Genomic DNA, 21,268 nt, shown 5'->3' with positions numbered 1-21,268 from the left:
CGATGTAAGACGTGTGCGGCTCTGATTCGGTAGACTTGAGTACGACTTGGTTCAGCTTTGAGAGACCTGGAGCGACACTGGGAAGTGTGTCGTTGGTGTGTCGTTGGTCTGTTCTGTGGAATACGGTTCGGTGCCAGTTGAGAAGAGATGAATTGCAACGAAGTGAAGAGATGAATTGCAACGAAGGATAGATAACTGTAAACTGACAGATATTGTACAGTCTTCTACGCTACATGTTACAGTGACGAATTGTTAGAGTTAATAGTCATTAAAGTTATATGAAACTGAAAGTTGAGTCGTCAAGTTCTTTGCAGTATTTTTTTTAATTTGTGTGCCTACTAATACATTTAGCCAGAAGATTCAGAAATACGTAACAATATTATAGTTAGCTGTAATTTACAGCCCATCGACTCCTCAGTGTAACCTTGTTGTTCCTCTGCTAATAGCTTATGGGCAGAACAAAATTTATACATTTTACTTTTTAATAGTGAAGTTAATAGTTTATACACAACTGACAGACAACTGATAGGGCGATAGTTTGATGGTTGATTCGGATCCCCTTTTTTGGAGAGATGTCCTCCCTTCAGTGAGTAGGCCTACTATCAGCATTGAAGACGGTTCTGATATTAACTCGTTAAAATTTGATGTTAGTGGTACATGTATGGCTGTAAGTTTTGTCAACCAAAAGTTGTGTATATTGTCCAGGCGGGAGCAGTCCAGTTATGAGTTTTTGATATAGCTGCTGAGACTTCCTCGGCTGTGAAATCCTCATTAGGCATTTCTGGTATTAGGTTGTTCGTAGTTTGAATTTTGTTGATCCAGTCAGCCTGTACGTTGTAATGTTATTACTATTATTATGATGTTAGAAACGAACGAGTATTCATTCTCTAGCGCTGCCAGGGTCGAGTTTCGTTAAAGAGAAACAAAATTAATTATAGTGACTATAGGCCCTTTATCAGTTTCCACTGAAGAATTTTCTAGTGATCTGACAGGCAACGATAATGTTCCTAAGAATGTTCATAAGACTCGAGCCTTGAAGGCATCTGTATGGTCAGTTGTTATTATCCCCTCGATTGATATAACAATAGGGTAGGCCTATAGGCCTATTAATTGTTATTTTGGATAACTTCCCATAAACGCTTAATCGCCAAGCTTAGGTTACCATATTTTTTTTTGTTTTTCCATTTAGTTTTTCTTAAATTATGAGACAGTGGTAAGGCGATGTCAATAATGGTAGCGTTCCCCCCCCCCCTTTTTTTTCTTCTTCTTATTATTATGTGACTATGATAGAAGTACGGTCTTTTAGAATAAATCTATTATTATATAGATCAGTGCATTAAAAAGCAAAGGGGGAAAACTCGCAGTACGTAACGAGCAAAACTTCCGGTGCCATGTTTATATAGAAATTTTACAAATCCTAGACTGGTCATCAATAAAATGAGGTGAAATGCGTAATGGTTTAACATATGTGTGTAGGCAACTCATTTACAGAATAACACTTCAGTGCCAGAAGCGAGAAATGGGATTGCATTCATGGCTTCAAAATGCTAGTAATGCATTTAATTCGTCCGGCAGGTTGGCGTCGAGTTTTTTTTTTTCTCACTTTCTGATTTCAAAACTTGGCAAAACTCACTCAACAAACTACAAAGTCAGTGACAGTTTATAAATTGCTGACTTACGTCATCTGCTTCAAATGAGAATATAATCTATATTAGTATATCTAGGGCTTAGTAAAGTTAATTGCTATCTAGATAATTAAATAGCTATTTTAAGACTTTAGGAATTAGGTCACTTTAGGCTAAAGTTTAAGTTTAGGCTTAGGGAGGGACTTTATTCTTTACTCACACTTTACTGTAATAGACTTTACTGTTACTGACTTTAGTTTTAAATTTAGTAGTTTAGTAAGTGACTTTAAAATCATAGAATGGATCATTAGATCTAGCAAATTCTAGCTAGATAAGAATTGATAAGATCATGTCTCTATATAGACTCTATACTCTATCTATTATATGACATATTTGATTATGATAAGTTAATCTAATATATAGATCTAGCAATATAGCCTATAAATATTAAGTAGAAAGTAAGGCGTATGTATGTCCCCGCATAGAAATCAAAACCGTTTCACCAATCTTGATAAAACTTGGCAGAAATGTTTCTTGGGTATTAACTTAGACCGTAGTGTATGTATTGTAGCCCTAAATCTAAAACTAACTTAAGACCCTCAAAAAAAAAAAGTTGTCCAACACTATAAAAGTATTGTATCTTATAAATCTAGGCCATGTTTACATGCTGTGTCTAAAAGGAGAGGTCATGCATGCGCAGAGATGAAAATCTCTAGACCTAAATTAGCTTTCATTCAATAAAACATAATTTTGTTATTTTACACATGAACATACAAATAAGCGTCTATTCATTTCATTATTTGATGCACAATTGTAAAATGTTTGTAAAATGTTTTACATGTTTTGGATGTTCCTTCAGAGTTGAAGATAGTTTACTTCCTAGTCCAAACCTCCCGCAGGACGACGGGGGATTGGAGCAGGCAGGGTTTGAACCCTCGACCGTCGATAAATCCGAACGACAGTCCAGCGCACAAACCGCATGACCAGGCAGCCATCCAAATTAAAAATTAAAATTTGAGTTTACAAAACATTTTTTACATAAGATCGTTCACTCTAAATGCGAATAGCTTTAGCTGCATTGACACACTTTTCCATAGCTCGCGCGCACCATTACTTGGGCTGCATAGTGATATGAATGAAATTAACGTCAGAAGTCATATATATCTCACATTATAAAGGCATATTATTAAACTAATAATATAAACTACTTACATAATGCAATTTACTTCCAATCAATGTGTTTTTTTAAAGCATTTAAGCCTACAGTTACCGATTCGGTTTAATTTTAAGTCTTTATTTTCAATTTACTTTTTTCTTTAAGATTTACTTATGCACATTTAGACCTCTTAGCAACTTATCTACGAAATGATGAATGAAACACGGCTAATGTATCTAGGTCAACACATTACACCTAGGTCGACCCAAGCTCACATCACGGTGTTTATAGTCTTTTACTAAGATAGGCTCAAGTTTTATTTATTGACTAGACTACTGGGGCACTCACATTGTTTAGATTCTAAATCGAGATCTACATAAAATTAAACTAACAATGTTATATAAACAATTACATTCACGCGTTCGATTTGATTATAAAATATATTTTATTGCTTTTTGTCCCCTACAAGCCTGCAGTATTCACCAAGGCAACACGTATTGAGGTCATGAACTTTTGGCTCTAAATAAAATTAAAAACTGATAATGGCTTTTGACTAATAAATTGAATAAACTCTATTTTGCGTTATATTTCTATTAGATCATTGAGAATTCATTATTTTACTCTCTTAAATATATGTTTGACTACACCTTTAATTAAGAATACATACACATTTTAAAAATAGATCTAAAATCTACTTCCATTTTATAAAACGTAAACAAGACAGCAAGATTTATACTAGATCTATATCTTTACTAATTATAGATCTACACTATTATTACTTATACAGTAAACATTTTAACTTCTATTGGTAGGTACCATTTGTCTACATATAGCTTACATAATGGGAACAAAAAACAAACATTTATTTTATAAGTAGATCTAGGTCTAGAATATAAATCTGTATACTATACAATCATTCTCCACTTGGGTAAACTATCTAACTCTGTCATCAATGTAGCCTTCGTTTTTAGATGATACTTATCTTACTAGAAATATCTAGATCTAGAAAGTCTAGATCTACTTATAAACTTACACTTTATACATAATAATTAAAAAAATATTACTTACTTATTTATAACATTATTATTTCATTTAATTGTTTACAAAACACTCTCAGTGACTACATCGAAAGTGATACGCAAATTAAGACCCGCGTGTAACATATGGCTAGTGATATATATATATATATATATATAAATTGAATAATATAATAATAATAGTCAATATCTAATTAAATTAAATTAATTAAATTATTTATATAATAAGATCTAGATAGATTGATAGATCTAGCTAGAGTGGTATTAGTATTAGAGTAATCTTAAATCTCTATGTATCCAGTGGATACTATGACCTTGTATGAATTGTATGTGACTAGATACCTGGAATCAGGTTTCTATATTAACTAGATATATTTTTTTTTTAAGAATTCATTTTAAAAAATGCACATTGTATTAAAAAATGATGTGTAATATCTAATTTGTTCTACCCAAAAACAAATAGTTTTTTAAAATATAATACACCCTGCAGTTTTACCATATTACATATTGTTAGGGAAATATGAAGAAAATCAATTTATGTAGGAGTATTACAGCAAAGAGTATTTATACAGGTATATAAATATGCACAATACCTTAAATGTAATTGTATTCACTTATTTAAACAAAAAAATTGTTAGCTTCAAATTAAAGTACAGTCTGATTAAAATGCTTTTTTTTTTAAAATACAAAAGTGTATAATCTTTGTAACATTATTTTGATTTCTGTGGGAAAATATCTGTATATACACATTTTGGTTTCTATTTCAGGTCAAGAAAGTTCTTGTTTGTTTTAGTGTTTATTGTTGTTCTTCTGTACTATTTACTGCCATACATATTCAGGATACACAGAACTTCAAGCATTGAAATTGGTAAAAAATGTGTAAATAGTTATATATTTTGTATATATTATAAATATAAACTTTAAATGGATTTTGTTATTTAAAAAATATTCATATCATTTGAATAAAAAATTAAATTATTGTTGATTGTGTGTTTGTTTCCAGATCCCAATGAGGATTGTCTTGCTCAAGGTCTTGTTGAATTTCAAAGCGGTATTAATAATTTAAATACATTTGTATCCGGAGACTCTGGTCTTTCTTCTTTGATTAAAAAATTTGCTTATGTAGGTAAGTGACAAACTAAATGATAATTGTAATTATTGCACTTAATTTAATGTTGTTTTTGAAAGAACGTTTTTTTTTTAAATTGTGTTTTGTTTGAATTAATATACCTTCTCAACATAATGTTTTACATGGATTATAAACATTGAGATAATTTTTTTTACCTTATTATTGGTGTATTTATTATGGGGCTGTTCATTTGTATGCAGTACTTCAGATTTGATGCTGTTGTTTTCACATTTACTATTTAGACTTAAACTATTTTCAGTCTGTATGTTTATTTAATCATCAATGTCATTATTTTTTTATCCAATAGGAAATGGCAATCTTGCTGCAGCATTGGGCACAGAGAGTGGCCTGTTCATAAGACTCTATAGGGCACTATCACAGCCAGTTCAATTCTGGCCTATTGTTCAAGTTCACTTAAATGGCAGGGTTAAAGGTAATTCTTCATTAGGTGAACAAATGTATGTTTTTTGGTTAATAGTTGGGGACAATTATTCAAGTTAGTATTTAGCTTTTATGTGTATATATACTATTCTCGACATTTAAACTTAAAATTTACCAAAACAAATTTAGAATATCTAGTGACCAGCATCTCAATTTGACCTTACAGATATTAATGAATGTATGAAGCAGCTTGCTAAAATTGTCACTATCTTTTAACCTTCTTATCCCTACCTTTTTTTCAATTACTTTTGTATACATTTCATGCCATGCTTAGTGGTCTCTTGTTCAATCTCTTATAGACCTGGAGGAGAAGGAGGAGGGGTGACTGAGAGAAGGTTTCCATGCTGCCATTAGATGCACAGCAAACACTTCTCACCTTGAGTTGGGATTCTAACTCTAGTATCCTCAATAGGCTGGTTCTCGGCCAAACATCCCACTTCCATCTCTTTGCAATTGACCCTACCTAGGCTTTGCTATTAGTTACCGTACTGGCAAGGTGTGCATTGTTTTTTTTTTTTTTTTTTTTTTTGTATATGGTCTTTCTGCTCAAGAAATAATATCTTAATTGAACTTAAAGTGTACTGTGATAACAGACCTTTTTTTTTGTTTGTTCCAGAATCCAATATCTTGGATGTAAAGTCTGGTGTTGCTTACCATATAATGGTTCAATCAATGGTAAAAACAACTAATTTTGTTTATTCAGTTATTGGTGCAACTTTTATTAAAAAATTATTATAAACATTTAACTTTTGCTTCAGAACTTTTTATCTATTTTATAACACACACACACCCAGAGAAATATTACTCACTAACTGTAAACTGCGATTCCATCACAACTGTAACTTTAAAGTCCAAAACATTACCCCCTTTTTTTTTCCAGAAAATTTCAACATCATCATCGTCATCACTCCTTTGAGTTCCTCATGGAACATAGGGCCTCGACAAAAACACGCCACTCTCCACTGTCTCTTGCTAGCTTTTTGATGGTGTCCCAGCTCTTCCCGGTCTTCTCTGCTTCTTCAAGTACACTGCGTCGCCATGTTCTTTTTGGTCTTCCTGCATCTTGTTCCCTGGGGGTTCCACTCTAAGGCCTGCCTAGCTCTGTTGCTGGTATCTTTTCTAAGGGTGTGACCAATCCATCTCCACTTCCTCTCTAAGATCTGCACTTCTATATTTTTCTGTCCACTCATCTCCCACAGTTTGGTGTTTTCTACTTTGTCATAGCAGTGTATTTTTAGGATATTTCTCAGGCATCTGTTGATGAAGGTCTGTATTTTTTTTGTTGTGGCTTCAGTTGAAACAAGGAGAACAGAAAATTTCATGATAGATGATTAACGAAAAAAAAAAAGCATTTTTATTTAAATCTAATTTAATCTATTAAAATCTACATGCTTCCATATAATTTAGGTCTAGATCTTTCATTTGGAAAGATAGCTTACTGGCTAAAAATCTCTTGATTTTAACTAGCTACATTTTAACCAACTACAGTTTTGATATTTGTTTGTGCTCTGGGTACTGATGTTTATTAGTTATTAGCCACAATTGTAAGCTTTTCTTGAGTTTTTGCCAGATTGATTATAAAAAAAAAAAAGCAGATTTGTAATTTTCTTTTTTTCTCAGCCTTTCAGAAGATTCTTCCTTTATCCTTTCTAAAAAGGCCCTAGCTGTGTGTTTTAGAACCTATTTTATTCTACATAGTTGTTTAGGTTGTCAATTTGTTTTAGTGCTCTTAATGATATCTGTAAATAGAACTTCAGAGACTTGGGAATTGATGAACCTTTGTGAAAGAAGTTGACAGCATGTAAACAAGATTGTGCATAGATGCAGGACCAATGCAAATAAACAAAAAAGCTGATATAAGTGAAACATAAGCATACAGAAGTTTTGGTGAAGTCTGCCTGATCTGTTGAGACATAACAAAGTCTGGAAAAGGCTGTTCTTTAAGACAGAGGCAGCCAGATACAATATAAATACACATACAGTGGAAATTTGATTTTTCTCTATGTAATCCTTGAGTGGTCCAAATTATTTTCTGTTGCAGACCTTCTTCTTGACATTGATGAAACTATGGTACTCATTTTGTTAGTATTGTTCCAATTTTTCCTGGGATTTATAATAAGTTCACAGATGCTGTGTACTTATCTGAATACTTTGCTCTTGTCTACTTGCAGCTTGATATGGTTTACCACTATTTGTTACATATATAAGTTGGCATGGCACTTATTGATAAATGATTGCGTTGCTAATAGATTTGTGTAATCAGTCAAAAATTTTGTTCGAATTGTTTAGTTTTCCAGCTGTGTAACTGTCAAGTCACAAATCTATGCACATAGGTCAAGGCCAGCACTACTTGTTCAAGATATACAAATACAGAACCCATCAGTAAGTTTGCATGACATATGTTTATCAAGAGCTTATTTACAATGATTGAGATTTAAGCAAATTTAAGCTGTCAAAAACAAATAATATACACTATTTTCCATTAATTTTAATTTCTGAGATAACTTTGATTAAACTTTGATATTTTAATGACAGAATTTCGAAAAATGTTTACACTATAATATAATACAACAATGTTTTTAAAAAAAATCCTTTTTATTTATTACTGATTCATGAAATCATCAAGAAAATTTTTAATTAAATAAAAAAAAAAGTTTTTAGGGTATTGAATGAACAAGATATGTGTATATACTTTCATTTAGTTCTAAGAATTTTGTATTTAACTCTTTCTCTCCTAATGAACAATACCATCGTTGCTTTGACGCTGTTAAATTAAATTAATTTTTGGTTTTATAAACGTGTATTTGTGTGATATAAAAAGATCATGCATTCTCCTATAATTCTATAACAAAAGTAACGTTTTCTGATGACAGACGAAAATGTTATAGAAGTTTAATCAAAACATAGTAGAATATGCAAATGTGAAAAATTAACAATTCTGTCAGAACATGGAAAATAATTACGGCGATAAAGAGTTAATAGAAATTTGTTAGTTGTTTTTTTAATAAAAATTCTGTTTTAGTTAAAGATAGTATAAAAGCAAATTCTTTAATATTTTAAATTAGCTTTCAACTTTACATCTATTTTTAGTCCCAAGCTGTTGTCATAGAGTTAGATCAAATAGGAGCCTCTGGTTGGGATAATGTTGAGACAGAAACAGCCAGGTAAATATTTTACTTTTCAATTTGTATTTGACATACTTCCATTTTAGAATACTTTAATGCAGTGAGCAAGTGTAAAGAGCACACTTTAATGCAGTGAGCAAGTGTAAAGAGCACACTTTAATGCAGTGAGCAAGTGTAAAGAGCACACTTTAATGCAGTCAGCAAGTGTAAAGAGAACACTATAATGCAGTCAGCAAGTGTAAAGTAACAAGACTATGCAATTATGCAGATTTTTTCTCAATTGGTGGATTATATGTATAGGTGTTGCCTTATAGTAATTGTTTGATAAAACTTGTGATAGTCTGACTAGAAATTGTAGAAATCATTAAATTAATGATTTATTTAAGTCATGCATTTATTTTGTTTGCTATAAAGATGTGAACATTTTAATAAGAACATTTTTTCCTGGATAGTTGTTAGTTTATATTATTTATTGTCATTATAGCTAGTAACATAAATAAGGGGTATATTTTTATATTGCATAACAATATTATCAAGTTTATTTATATAGCTTTGTTAAGTAATGTCTAGAGGCCTCAACATACAAATATATATTTTTTTAAATTCACAACTTAAAATCTCTTGTAAAAATGAAAATTGTACCTGATTATACACATTTGTATCTGGATGCTTTAAAATTCACCTAATAACTACATAGAAGTCATATTTATATTGGTCGTCACTGCACTATGCTAATAGATAACTTGTTCCATTTAACATTATGCATTTAGCTAGTCAGTTAATTTGATAGATATCAGATTCAGCTTTGAGTTTTTCAATACTAAAATTCTTAAAGAATTAAGCAGCTAAAATATATATGTGCTAAGCTTGTTTCTTTGTTTGTATTTTTGTGTGTGATTATTCTGAAATAATCATTTATGATGTTGATCTCAAATTTATCAAATAATATGTTTATGATTTTACTTCATTTCTAACTCACTTGTCAAGATTTATTGCACTAAAATCATTTTCATATTGCTTTATTTCATCTCAGAGAAACTGCTAGTTTGTTGTTTTAAATTAATTCCAGTTTTGTGATTTCCACGAAAGAAACTGTGAATTACAAAATTTACTCAGGTCTGGTTCCTGTGGCTAAGTCAGAGATGTTCATTCCAATTGCTATAGCAACAGTTTCAATCAAATCAAATAATGTCAAGGTTGAACCATCAAGGTACATTTCATTTTTAGCTGTCCCTGATAGGGGAAAAGCCACTATTGTTTTGTGCTGTCTGTTTGTCCATTAGTCCATCTGTCCCATTTATATTTCAAAAACTAAAAAAGAAATTGAAAATCTGATTTCATGATATTTTAGATCTTGCGAAGATCTGGTGCAATGGATACTTTTTTGTTTTCTGAAAGCAAACTGTTAAAATTTAAAAATTATATATGAAAGCAGCTTGTTCATAAAAATTCCCTACTTTTTATAGACTTCAGGGGAGATAAGTCTTTATATCCATCAGATGCTTTTTCATTGATAACTAATTAATGGATTCGTGCATTGATACAAGAAAATGGCCTCTTTGGTCACAATTAAAAAACTATCAATGGCTAATTATTAAATATTTTGTTCCATTTATTAACTAACTTATTTAGTAAAATACATATTCAAATGTTGTTAATTTTTATATCCTAGTATTTGCTTTAGTTCTTAGATTCTAAATCTCTGTTATGGATTATTATATTTCATCGCGCTATTTGCACTTTATGTCAATCAAAATAGAACCCAGATCTATAACAATTCAAAAACAATTTTAAAATTACTAATGAACATCTAGCTCTAGATCTAATAATTTTCTGGTTAATTGTGTTAGAGATGTGATATGGTGTTAGATCTGGGACTTCTATTCTGTCACATTTTTATTGAAAACATATTTAAAAGCTGATTTCTCCTTTTGGAAAAAAAAATGAAAGGAAATATTTCACAATGCTCATTATTGCTAATTTGATGTTCAGTTTGTTTTCAAGTTAGAAACAATGCCGAATGATTATCTAAAATAGCTCATCTGACTAAAATTACATTTTGTTTTCTTGCCAAAAGGTCTAATAGTTTCATTATCAATAATCAATTTGTTTTCAAGTTAAAAAAATCATCTTTCCTTTGAGTTCCTCATGGAACATAGGGCCTCCGTAAAAACACGCCACTCTCCAGGGTCTCTTGCTACTTTTTTTTATGGCTTCCCAGCTCTTTCTGGTCCTCTCGGCATCCTCTAGTATACTGCGTCGCCATTTCTTTTTGGTCTTCCTCAGCGTCTTGTTTCCTAGGGCTTCCACTCTAAGGCCTGCCTAGCTCTGTTGTTGGTATCTTTTCTCAGGGTGTGACCAATCCATCTCCACTTCCTCTCTAAGATCTGCACCTCTATATTTTTCTGCCACTCATTTCCCACAGTTTGGTGTTTTCTAATATGCCGTACCAGTGTATTTTTAGGATATTTCTGAGACATCTGTTGATGAAGGTCTACACTTTAAAAAAAAAATTCTTTGAGATTTGATTACTTTAGACTATTAAAAGAGCATGTTGACACAGTGAGGAAGGAGGAGGGTTTGGCGTGAGGCTAGCGACCCCATCCTGTAAAACCACAATTACTACAGAAACAGCAAACTTGACACATAAAGAAAACTCTTTATCTTTATGAAACAGCTTGCTGCCCAATGCGCCGAACGGCGCGGGAGGACCTAAGTCTAAGTAAGACTTTAATATTCCTTGCACATGGGTGGAATCCTGTGGTGGCTGCCTCTGAGTTTGTTTGATTACACAAACTCTGAAATCTTGTTAATATATGTAACAATTTATATAATGATTGTATAATTACTCAATTAAAAATGTTTTAAAATTCTAGTATGCATAAGTAAAGTCTATAAATGATTGTTTTCTTTATTACATATCTATGTAGACATTAGTGAAACTTGTTAAAATCCATATCCCATTTTGTAACATGTTATTAATTGTAGAATATTAAATGAATATTGATATTATAGAGATACTTTTTGTTCTTGTTTTCATACAATATTATCCCAATGTAATAAACTCATTTCTTTCTTTCATGTCTTAGTTTCCAAAAGATGCACATCTTGACATCAGTTCATTACTCCAAACCATTACGTAAAGAGGAGGCCTCAAAGTACATTCCAGATAGTAAACATCAAGCTAAAGGAGTAAGTTTTCACTACAGGTTTCTAGATGATGTCAAGTGTTGAAATATGTTCAATCATTACATTGTCAATTGGTTGACAAAGTTTCCATATAATTACTTTGTCAAGTGTTGGAATATGTTCAATCAGTACATGGTCAAGTAGTAGATAAAGCTTCCATATAATAACTTAGTATTACTTTGTGCTAAAACTAATTTTAGCTATAGTAGTTTTATTTAAAAATTCAACTTTTTATTCATTCTTTTTGAAGGAGTTGGAAGTTGGATTGAATATAAATGAGAAACTTTTAAGACAAGAGCACACCAAAGTTTGGGAGAAGGTACATTGTTTTGAACTTCAATGAAACAGTTCATTTAATAGCATTAAAAACAACATTGTTTATAGCTTTAAGCATAAATTGTATTTAAAGTGTTAATATGCACTCTTTTAAACTAAATGTATTTCAATCATCTAACTTTTCCAGCTCTGGTTTAGTGGTTTTTCCATCAGTCACTCAATGGCATCAGGAGCTTTGAATGGAGACCATATCAACAAAACCATTTATTATGTACTGAGTAATGCACCAGCCCCACTCCATAATGTCAAGTCCTCACCAGAAGATAAGCTTGCGATAGAGAAAATATTGTATTATCCTGATAGATGTTATGGTGGACACACAACATTGTAAGTACAATAGTGTAGTAAGTCTAGCAAGCATTAGAAGTAAAAGCACTTTCAGTACTGACAGCAAGAGTTATGTACATTCTGTCAACTAGGATGGACATCCATGGATGTTGAATAATTACTTTCAAAAAAACAACATGCGAGGTGACACCTTTTCTAAGTTCAATCTTTTGTCAATTCATTGCTTATTACATCAATTACTGAAAGAGATGGTGCAGTGCAAACTTTTGCCAAACAGTTACAGTTACTAAAAGGAAAAAAGTCCTATTGCACATCTGCCATATTTGAATAGCTCCTCCTTCAGGTCAAAGGTGAACACGATCGCATTTCATAAAAACTCGAAGATGGCTATGGAGACCAATATTTGCTTTGAAAAGCTGGCCACATACAAGGCTCAGGTAGGTTGGGTCTGTTGCAGAGTTTCCCTTTTTTTAAAATAATGAGACCAAGAAATGTTTTGGAGATTTATGATATTCATTTGGAGGTTTTATTCATTTCTATTTTGTATGCATATTTATAGTGTTAGTTTTAAAAAGCATAATTATAAAATATTTTCTTTAAAATTTTTAAAATAACACCCTTTTATTTCAATTACAATAATAATTAAATTAAAACTGATTTTGATTCAATCTCCCATACCTTATTACTTGAACACTTACTGTTTGAAATTAATGCAAAAGTTTGAAGATTTTATTTAAAAAAAAAACAAAACATTCAAAAGGTATTCAAAAAACTGTGTGTTCCCTACGGAAGTTTCTCGGCCAACAAATAAAATATGGCCATATTTAAAATCCTGTGAAATCACAGATATTATATTCACAACTGAGAAACTATCTGTTAAGTGGTATTTTAAAAAGTATCAATCAATTAGCTTTAGGAATAACAAGAAAAATATAAAAAAAACTTGTTTGTTTTAAAAGATAATTTCTCCTTTATACAACTTATAGAGGGATTATTTTGCACTTAAACTAATGAATGTTAGATTTTAAAAGAAATGCATCATCCTCACACTTAGAAAAAAAAATTAAATTATTAGAGCCTTTTTCGATAATTGCATCCACCCATCTGTTGCCCAGGTTCCACTCCGAAAGTGTGACTTCAATAGAGGTATTGTAAAAAAGAACTTCTCTAACTTCTCAGACATAGCCTTGTGTACTTTTCATTCACATGTAACACATGAGAAGTAACTTCTTTAAATTGCTGATAGTAAATCATAGAAAATGACATGAACAAGAGTATGACATAATGCATATTATTTCAGAGTATCTCCTACACTTTGGATAGACCCTGAAGATGAATCTCAAATAGCCAGAGTGGTGACCACATGGATGATAACATTAGAAAAACAAGGCTGTAGTGTCATTGCTCAATCAGGTAGGACATTTCATTTGTAAATCTATCATTTCATCTTTCTTGTTTTTACCTATGACAGTCTTTGCCTTTTTTTAACACAGTAACTCAGAGCAGCAGTCTAGCTCAGTGTTACATCCTGCATAATAGTTTTTTTATTTTGATTTAGTGTTATATTTTTCTCCAAAAAAAATAAATTTTGATTTTATTTCATTATTCTTGTCTTATAATGTGTACTGCACATTTTACTTATTAAAAAATGTGACCTATTCTTCCAGCTAAGCTTAAAGCTTTGTCGATAATTTAATATTTATCTTTCTGAAGGTTGTTAATGTGATGAATATGTATGTCATAATTATGTATTATTTTGATAATTTTATTCAGTTGTATTGCAAGATGAAATAATGAAAATATAAAAATCAAAAATAGAAAATCAGAACTGAAAACATTTTCTTCAGATTAACATCTTACAATTTTTGTTTCTGCCCAGTACATGAAATTAGTTGTTCTCTCATATCTCAGTGCCTTCAAAGTGCAGACTTAAAATAATACATTAATTTATCAACTATGTTACTGAAGTTTTATATGGTTGATCTGAGTTCATCTTATCCTGTTTTAAGATGTTAACAAAGATGTTGTGTCCAGAACAAGAAATCATCATGTTTACTCTCCTTTACAGTTGTATAGATACCCTTTAAAGCTCAAGGATAAACCCAGGAATATTTGTTCAATTAGAAATGAGACATTGATATCAAGCACAATTCCAGTCCAAGATTTTTTTTTATGTGGCCACATATTCTAGAACACAGTCATCTCGTTTCAATTTTTAAAACAATTATATATATTTCTTGCTTCCTTCATTAGGTGCAGAAGGAATCATGCAAGCTATGATACTTAGTTTGGGTCCTTTACATTTTCACAACCAGCACCTTGAGATGACCTCTCACCCGAGTGACCTGCATCGTGACCTTCACTTTCGGCGGGTCAATTATGGCAACAATACACACCTGAATATCTCTGTTGTGGTGGGAGATGATAACAAGGCCAGTATATATGTTGCCTTGGACAGAAATGACAAACCCTATTATGGCTGTGATGCTGGCTGCTTAGATCCTCCAATACAGCTTAGGTATGTTTTTTTTATTATATACTCAAGCAAAAGTATGTAATTTAGATTTTTTTTTATTATGTACTCAAGCAAAAATATGTTTTTTAAAATTATTTTTCTTCTTTTATGTTAGGTTATTTAGCAATCGTTTTTGTGTATCATATTATTTAAATGTTTATGCTCTTGGCCTTTCTTTATTAATGTCTTAAAAGGGAAATATTTCTTTAAATACTTTATTTGTATATATATAATTTTTTTGTTACTTAATCTAGGTAATGGTTCACATAGCATATTACTTAAAAAGTTTGAATTGATTTGGTTAGATAATCAAACTTTTGATTGTTACACAATAGTAATTAAATCATCTCAAATTTTGTCCTTCAGTAATGAACCCCATCAGTTTCCTGTGAAGTTAACTGACCCTCCCACATCAGTTCTCTACATCACAGCAGACAAGCAACACATGGAGGAATTAAAACATGCTATACATGTCAAAGAAGTGAATGAAGGTATTGTGATGTCTTTTACACAATCAATGTTTTAGATGGTTGTTATGGACATTGAGCATCATAGCCTGGTTTATTTAATTTAAGGACTACTTATTCTGTTAGATACATTTTAAGAAATAAAGACCAAAATGGAATTTTATCAATGATAAGGGATGTTCACTGCTGGTCCTAGGTCACTGGTATTATGTCAGTGGTCCAGGATTTATGTCTGGTTAAAGCTTGTGTTTATTAAATGTCTGTATATGTTAGTAGTAGACAGGTGGAGGCATCTGCTACTGTGCAAGATATGGGAAACAAAACATGTCCTTATAATCTGGAAGCAGGTTACCTAATCAAGTTACTTTACAAAAGTGACTAATAGCAACAACTGGCGAAGGATCATGTTACTGTCAACCCTAGTAATTAAGATAAAACTAGAAGACACCCTAGACAAAAGACTAAGACCAGAACAGGCTGGTTTCTGGAAAGAAATTATGCACTGACCACATTGCTACACTAGACATTATCACAGAACATTCCATTAAATGTCAGTTCCCTCTGTACATTCACTAACATATTGAACAGTTGTCTGATGGCTCATCATGCCAAGTAATACACAACTGTAAGCTTACTAATTCTTAATAATCCTTTTCTAGTAAAAAAACACAGAGGTAAGATAAAGATATATGCTTGCCCTTGATATTTTTGTCTTTGAGATGATTCAGTCTAGCAATAAACAATTTGTTTTCTTACACATACACAATGTGTCCTGTGGTTTCTGTTCTGGCTTGCTCAAACATTCTTTATGGTTCCAAGACATGGAGAGCTACAAAAACAAATATTTAAAAACTCCAGACCTTCACCAACAGTTGCCTTCGCCAGATATTGGGAATTAGTTACCCAGAAAAGATATCTACTGTCAACTTGTGGGAGAGAACTGAGCCCAATAGCCCAAGATATTAAAAGTTGAAAATGGAGCTGGATAGGACACATCCTGAGAAAACCAACTTGTGATGTTGTAAGGCAGGCACATGAATGGAATCCTCAAGGAAAGAGGAAAATGGGCAGACCCAAGCAAACCTGGTAGAGGATACTGGAATAACATGGGAGCAGCTGAAGAAAGCTGCTCAGAATCAAGTTTGAGAGGTGTAGTTATAGCCTACAGGAAAAAATCAGTTAGTCATTGTTTATACTGATAGTATTATTTTTTTTCCACTTGTCCTGCAAGTAATTGGTTTAACTATCACCTAGTGACTTGATCTCTTGATCCTCTGGTTATTCTTTGTTCTAAATGCTATTTGTCTGTATTAATGATTGATCATGTCTCAATCTTCCAGCTCCAGCTCATGAACATCACGTCATTGCCTTACACAAACATGGACATCACTTTGGAGGTCTTCCAACCATCTTCTGGGTCTCAATAGCTTTCCTCATCATCATCTTTCACCTGTTTCTCTTCAAGCTCATCTACAATGAATACTGCCAAGGTCAGGAGAGGTTCACACGCTCTCGCTATAATTTATAGTGGTTGTTGTGTACATGCCAGGGATATGAAACTGAGATTGGGAATGCATCTCCAAGCTTAAAAAAAGGTGAAATTTAATAGATTTATTTCAAACTTTAAGAACCAGAATATTTTAATCTTAATCTTCATAATGAATTTGTTAGAAAAATATCTTTTTAAAAATTCGGTTTCCAATCTTAGGTGAATAGAGGCTTCAAAAATCTTATCTTTTAGGTGAATTGAGGCTGCAATGTCTTCTGACTTTGATATTATATGTTCATGTTCCCCTTTGTTTACATTCCTTCTGAGCTGTAGCTGCTAGTAAACATCACTGCAAACCTTTGCCTCAATGAAGGGCTTGGGGTGACTGAGGAAATCCAACTTCATGTAGTTAATCTAAGATGTAAAGTCTACAACCAAATCACCAAATACTAGTGGATAGATTAGGGTTGAACTATGTTAGCCTGTGTGTTTTTGGCAGTACATTGTTATATCATCTATTGTTGCAAAAATGTAAATGTTTTTCTCTAATATGCTTTGTGTACATTGATTGATCATTGAAAAAGTTCTCACCTTAGTATTGAATAGTGACAATATTGTCTAGGTTGAATTTTATTTTAGATTTGGCTTTGATAAGCAAATCATTGATTGTGATAGCTGATGACAATGTGGTCAAACTTACTTTTTGAACTAGTGTTTAATGTATGTTTTTTACTGCATGTAAATGGATTTGATTGTTGTCTGAGGTTTGTGTGGATATATTTGTTCATTCCATGATTGTGTGATGAGTAGTGTGGGAGATTAAGTTCATTTCTGAATTATTAATTGAATTTTTTTCTTATTTATATCATATTTGCCTTGAACTATTTGAGGGTTGTAAATAGTGGAAAGTTTCACTTGGTGATAATAATGTTGTTTTTTTTTTAATGAAACCATTACAGCATATTATTTAACCATGTTCTTTGAATTGTATATTTAATTCCCAGATGTTTCTGTTGTACATTAAGTCTGTTGTATTTCACTCATTTAACCATTGTGCTAAAATTATTTATTGTATTGATGTGTGTTTGAATGTAATGCTGTCTCTAGAGCTGGTTAGCTTCTCTCTTCCCTTGTGTGCTTTGAGAGATTCTATTGGCTAACCTCCCCCCACGCCCCCAATTCTTACTTTGTTTTAAAATTTTGGATGTTCCTTTGGAAATGAAGAATACTACATACTTCCTGCTAGAAAGTATTACATACTTCCTGCTGGACAGTACTACATACTTCCTGCTGGACAGTATTGTATGGAGGTGGGCAGGGTTTGAACTCAAGACCATTTGGATGACAATGGAAGTGCATACCCATAACCTGGCAGCCATCCTTTAGCAATGTAAATCCTACAGTTTTCTCTCTAGATCTAGCTTGAATATTGATTAGTAGCCACTTTAATTTAAAAGATGGAGTCCATTTGTGCATGTGTTGAATATGGGATCAATATTAAGGTGTTAATAAATTGTTTTGTTATATTAAGATGTATAAAGGATGTGCATCAAAGAAAAGATTCATTGATGTACATTTTCTAAATATCAAAGTTGATCAATGAGAGGACTTCTTACACCAAAGTGTTCTTTATTTAGTTCAACTTTAAATTTATTGTGACAGCTTTACACCAGGACCACTATTAAAGCTTTAAAATTTGATTTTTTATTAAAAAAAAAAGGTTTTCTCATAGCATACCCCCAGTATAGGAATTCTTTAAGATCAATGAATCAAGAATGTTAATACATAAAATAATTTGCATATTTTTATCTAGTATTGTTATAACTTTAAGTAGAATATATGTGGTAGTCATTGAATGCATAAAGAGAGAGTATACATTGTTATTTTCATTTTTGGTTAGTAACTTTTTCTCTTTCTTATAACGTTTTGATAACATGTAGGCTTACTTACTTAGATCCTCCCACACTGTTCAGCACAATGGGCAGCTAGCGGTCTCCACAAAGAACTATAACAAGTAGACTGCTACAATAAGCAATTAAATTTGTAGTTTTCTCTTTGTTCTAACATTATGTTAAACAAATCTACTGCAACAGTAAGCAAAACTTTTAATCTCTCTCTATATATTAATATTAAAGTTTCAGCTTTATGTGTGTGTGTGTGTGTATCTATGCATTTTGTAGGTTTGTCTCTGAGTGCACATTTTAACTATCATGTAATATACATTTTAATGCTGTGGTGATAATGTTTAATATTTATAATACTAGGAATAAATGGAGATTCTGCATCAGGTTGTAAATGTGATGATTATATTTAGTTTGTCTTAAGATGTTTGACATGCTGTCAAGAAAACATTGGAGTATTTTTAACAATTTTGTACTGTTTTGTTATTAACATAGATCATGTGACCAGTCTGTATACTTTGTATATCCTTGTGTAAGATTGTGTGTGTTCACTTCTGCAGTATTTTGAGAATGCTGTTTCTTTGACAGATAGGATTAAATGGTTGCTACATAAAGAAAGTTAGTTCTGGTGTTATTTTTTTTTTTAAGTTTCATTGGCGGTACTTTGATTCTGAACCATAGAAAACAAATGCCATTTTTGCAATAGCTCTATTTCACTCATACCTCCATGGAACCTTCTTGGTGGGCAAAGGGATCTGGACACGGATCTTAAAAATGGCTCTAATGATTTTCCTAGAAATGTTGACGTATATTGATATATTTGAAATTTTGGCACAATTTAGGCCATGTGTGCCCATTGATGTATATTGTAGGAAAAGAATTGTAGCCACACTGGGAAAACTGTAGTTGTACCATTATTTTAATTTGGCTAGAAAACTAGAAAATACTTATCTTGAATAAACTCTATGTCTTTGGGTATTTTCGCATTCATTCAAGAATGTTTTGCTCATCATTTTCTAAATCTAGATATAAAGGCCTTTCATTGGAATATTATAAAGTCTAGTAAATCTATACATTCGCTTAACCAGGATTCTTTCTAAGGGGGGAGAGAATGGGTCAGAGTAAAAAAATGTTCCTTTCTTTAAAATCAAATGTTCATTAGTTATTACAAGAAAAATAATTGTAAGTTGTATAAAGGAGGTATTGTCTTTAAAAAAATAAAGTATCTTTTAATGTTTATGTTCTTGTTACAGGAATGAGAGAAATTTTTCTAAGTATACAATTCTGTTATGTGAATCGTATGCAGACTTTGGTGAATTATGTTTTTATTGAAGATTTTCATGCTAAACTCAAACTGTCAAGGAACCTAAATTGAACTTCAATATTGCTAACTAAATACAAGTTACAAACAGAGGAGCTGAACAATTGATTCTTCAGTGCTCAACTAGGTTGTAACAATAGGCTTGTACACTGGAGACACCACAACACTGGCTTTTAGTCTTTCTGCCATGAATGGAAATCTCCAATATGAGACAATTCTATGAAGTGAATTATAGGATTACAGGCAGTAGTCTATTTGGGCTGTAAATGAAACTGCTGTTTAAAAAAAAAAGGGGGGGGGGGGAACTGCTGTGTGGGCCAAATCATTCTGACCCTAAATAATGCCCAAGCTTTCATTTTGTTAATCCTAAGCCCACACAATAGACGTCAGAGTTTCGACTAAAGACAATTAATCTAATAATGGTATTTAAAAGTTTGAACAATGTAATTGGTCAACCACTAGTATATTAAACACTGATTAAACTGATATAAGTCTTGTTACCTATAAAAAAAGAAGTTTCTAAAAAAGTTTCTAACACTTTTTCTTCTTCCATACCTTCTGATCCATGAGGCAAAATTAGTGAAGCTCACCTGTGGCCTGCAAAACAACTTTTATTTTCCCCAACTAGTGTCAGATACTCATTAAGAGTTGGGTGGACTCAGGGAAATTCAACTTCAAGATTCCTCAGTTCAGAAGTCAAGCTTTCCCAATCAATTTCATTGACACTTCTTTAGTACATTATTATGTTGATGATGACCATTTATTAAAGCAAAAAAGAAGGAAAAAGTCAAAAGTTACAAGTCTGGAAATTCCCCAAACTGGCCTTGAAGTTGATAAGCCTAGCATAAATAGGGTGAATGTCATGGGTTAGATTCCAATCACTAGCCTATTTTTTAACATCTGTGCCACATTTCATTTGAACATAAAGTACATATTGATATTTTTGTAAAAAGTATATAGCAAAATGCATTTAAGATTTATGACCATGGTTTAGCATCTGTGATCAGTAATATTGGATGACTAAAACTTGTTGATTTAGTTTATTTTCCCACACTTTTTTTTATATCAAATATATTATTTAAGGTTTTCCAGTTTGCTTTTGTGTAGACCATGAATGGTATCTTCAAAGCTTGACCTTATGTTTCAATTATTCTATTGCCTAGCAGCAATTAACAGAAAGTTTTGTGTTGCCATCAAAGTGTTGTCATTTTTCTGGTATTTTAGTTGATAAAACAAGATGCTTTTTATG

At 31.9% G+C, this 21,268-nt stretch overlaps 1 protein-coding gene across 2 annotated transcripts; it reads left to right on the top strand.

The window, feature by feature from the left end:
- Positions 1–1,350: 1,350 nt before the first annotated feature.
- Positions 1,351–19,935, top strand: LOC106075084 (uncharacterized protein KIAA2013 homolog). 2 transcript variants are annotated; one of them, XM_013236006.2, is made up of 15 exons: positions 1,351–1,442; positions 4,586–4,686; positions 4,822–4,944; positions 5,255–5,380; positions 6,005–6,063; positions 7,678–7,770; positions 8,479–8,552; positions 9,583–9,723; positions 11,603–11,705; positions 11,953–12,021; positions 12,166–12,365; positions 13,627–13,739; positions 14,580–14,844; positions 15,208–15,332; positions 16,649–19,935. In XM_013236006.2, exons 1-15 carry the CDS (start codon positions 1,438–1,440, stop codon positions 16,834–16,836), a joined length of 1,785 nt encoding a protein of 594 aa, XP_013091460.2. In that variant the 5' UTR covers positions 1,351–1,437; the 3' UTR covers positions 16,837–19,935. The 2 variants fall into 2 exon arrangements, with proteins under 2 accessions (XP_013091460.2, XP_013091459.2); XM_013236005.2 differs by having other exon boundaries at positions 1,360–1,575.
- The last annotated feature ends 1,333 nt before the right edge of the window (positions 19,936–21,268 follow it).

This window comes from Biomphalaria glabrata, chromosome 10 (assembly GCF_947242115.1).
Source record: "Biomphalaria glabrata chromosome 10, xgBioGlab47.1, whole genome shotgun sequence".
Lineage (NCBI taxonomy): Eukaryota > Metazoa > Mollusca > Gastropoda > Planorbidae > Biomphalaria > Biomphalaria glabrata.
The sequence above is the reverse complement of the archived record's forward strand: the minus strand, read 5'-3'. Positions and strand labels throughout refer to the sequence as shown.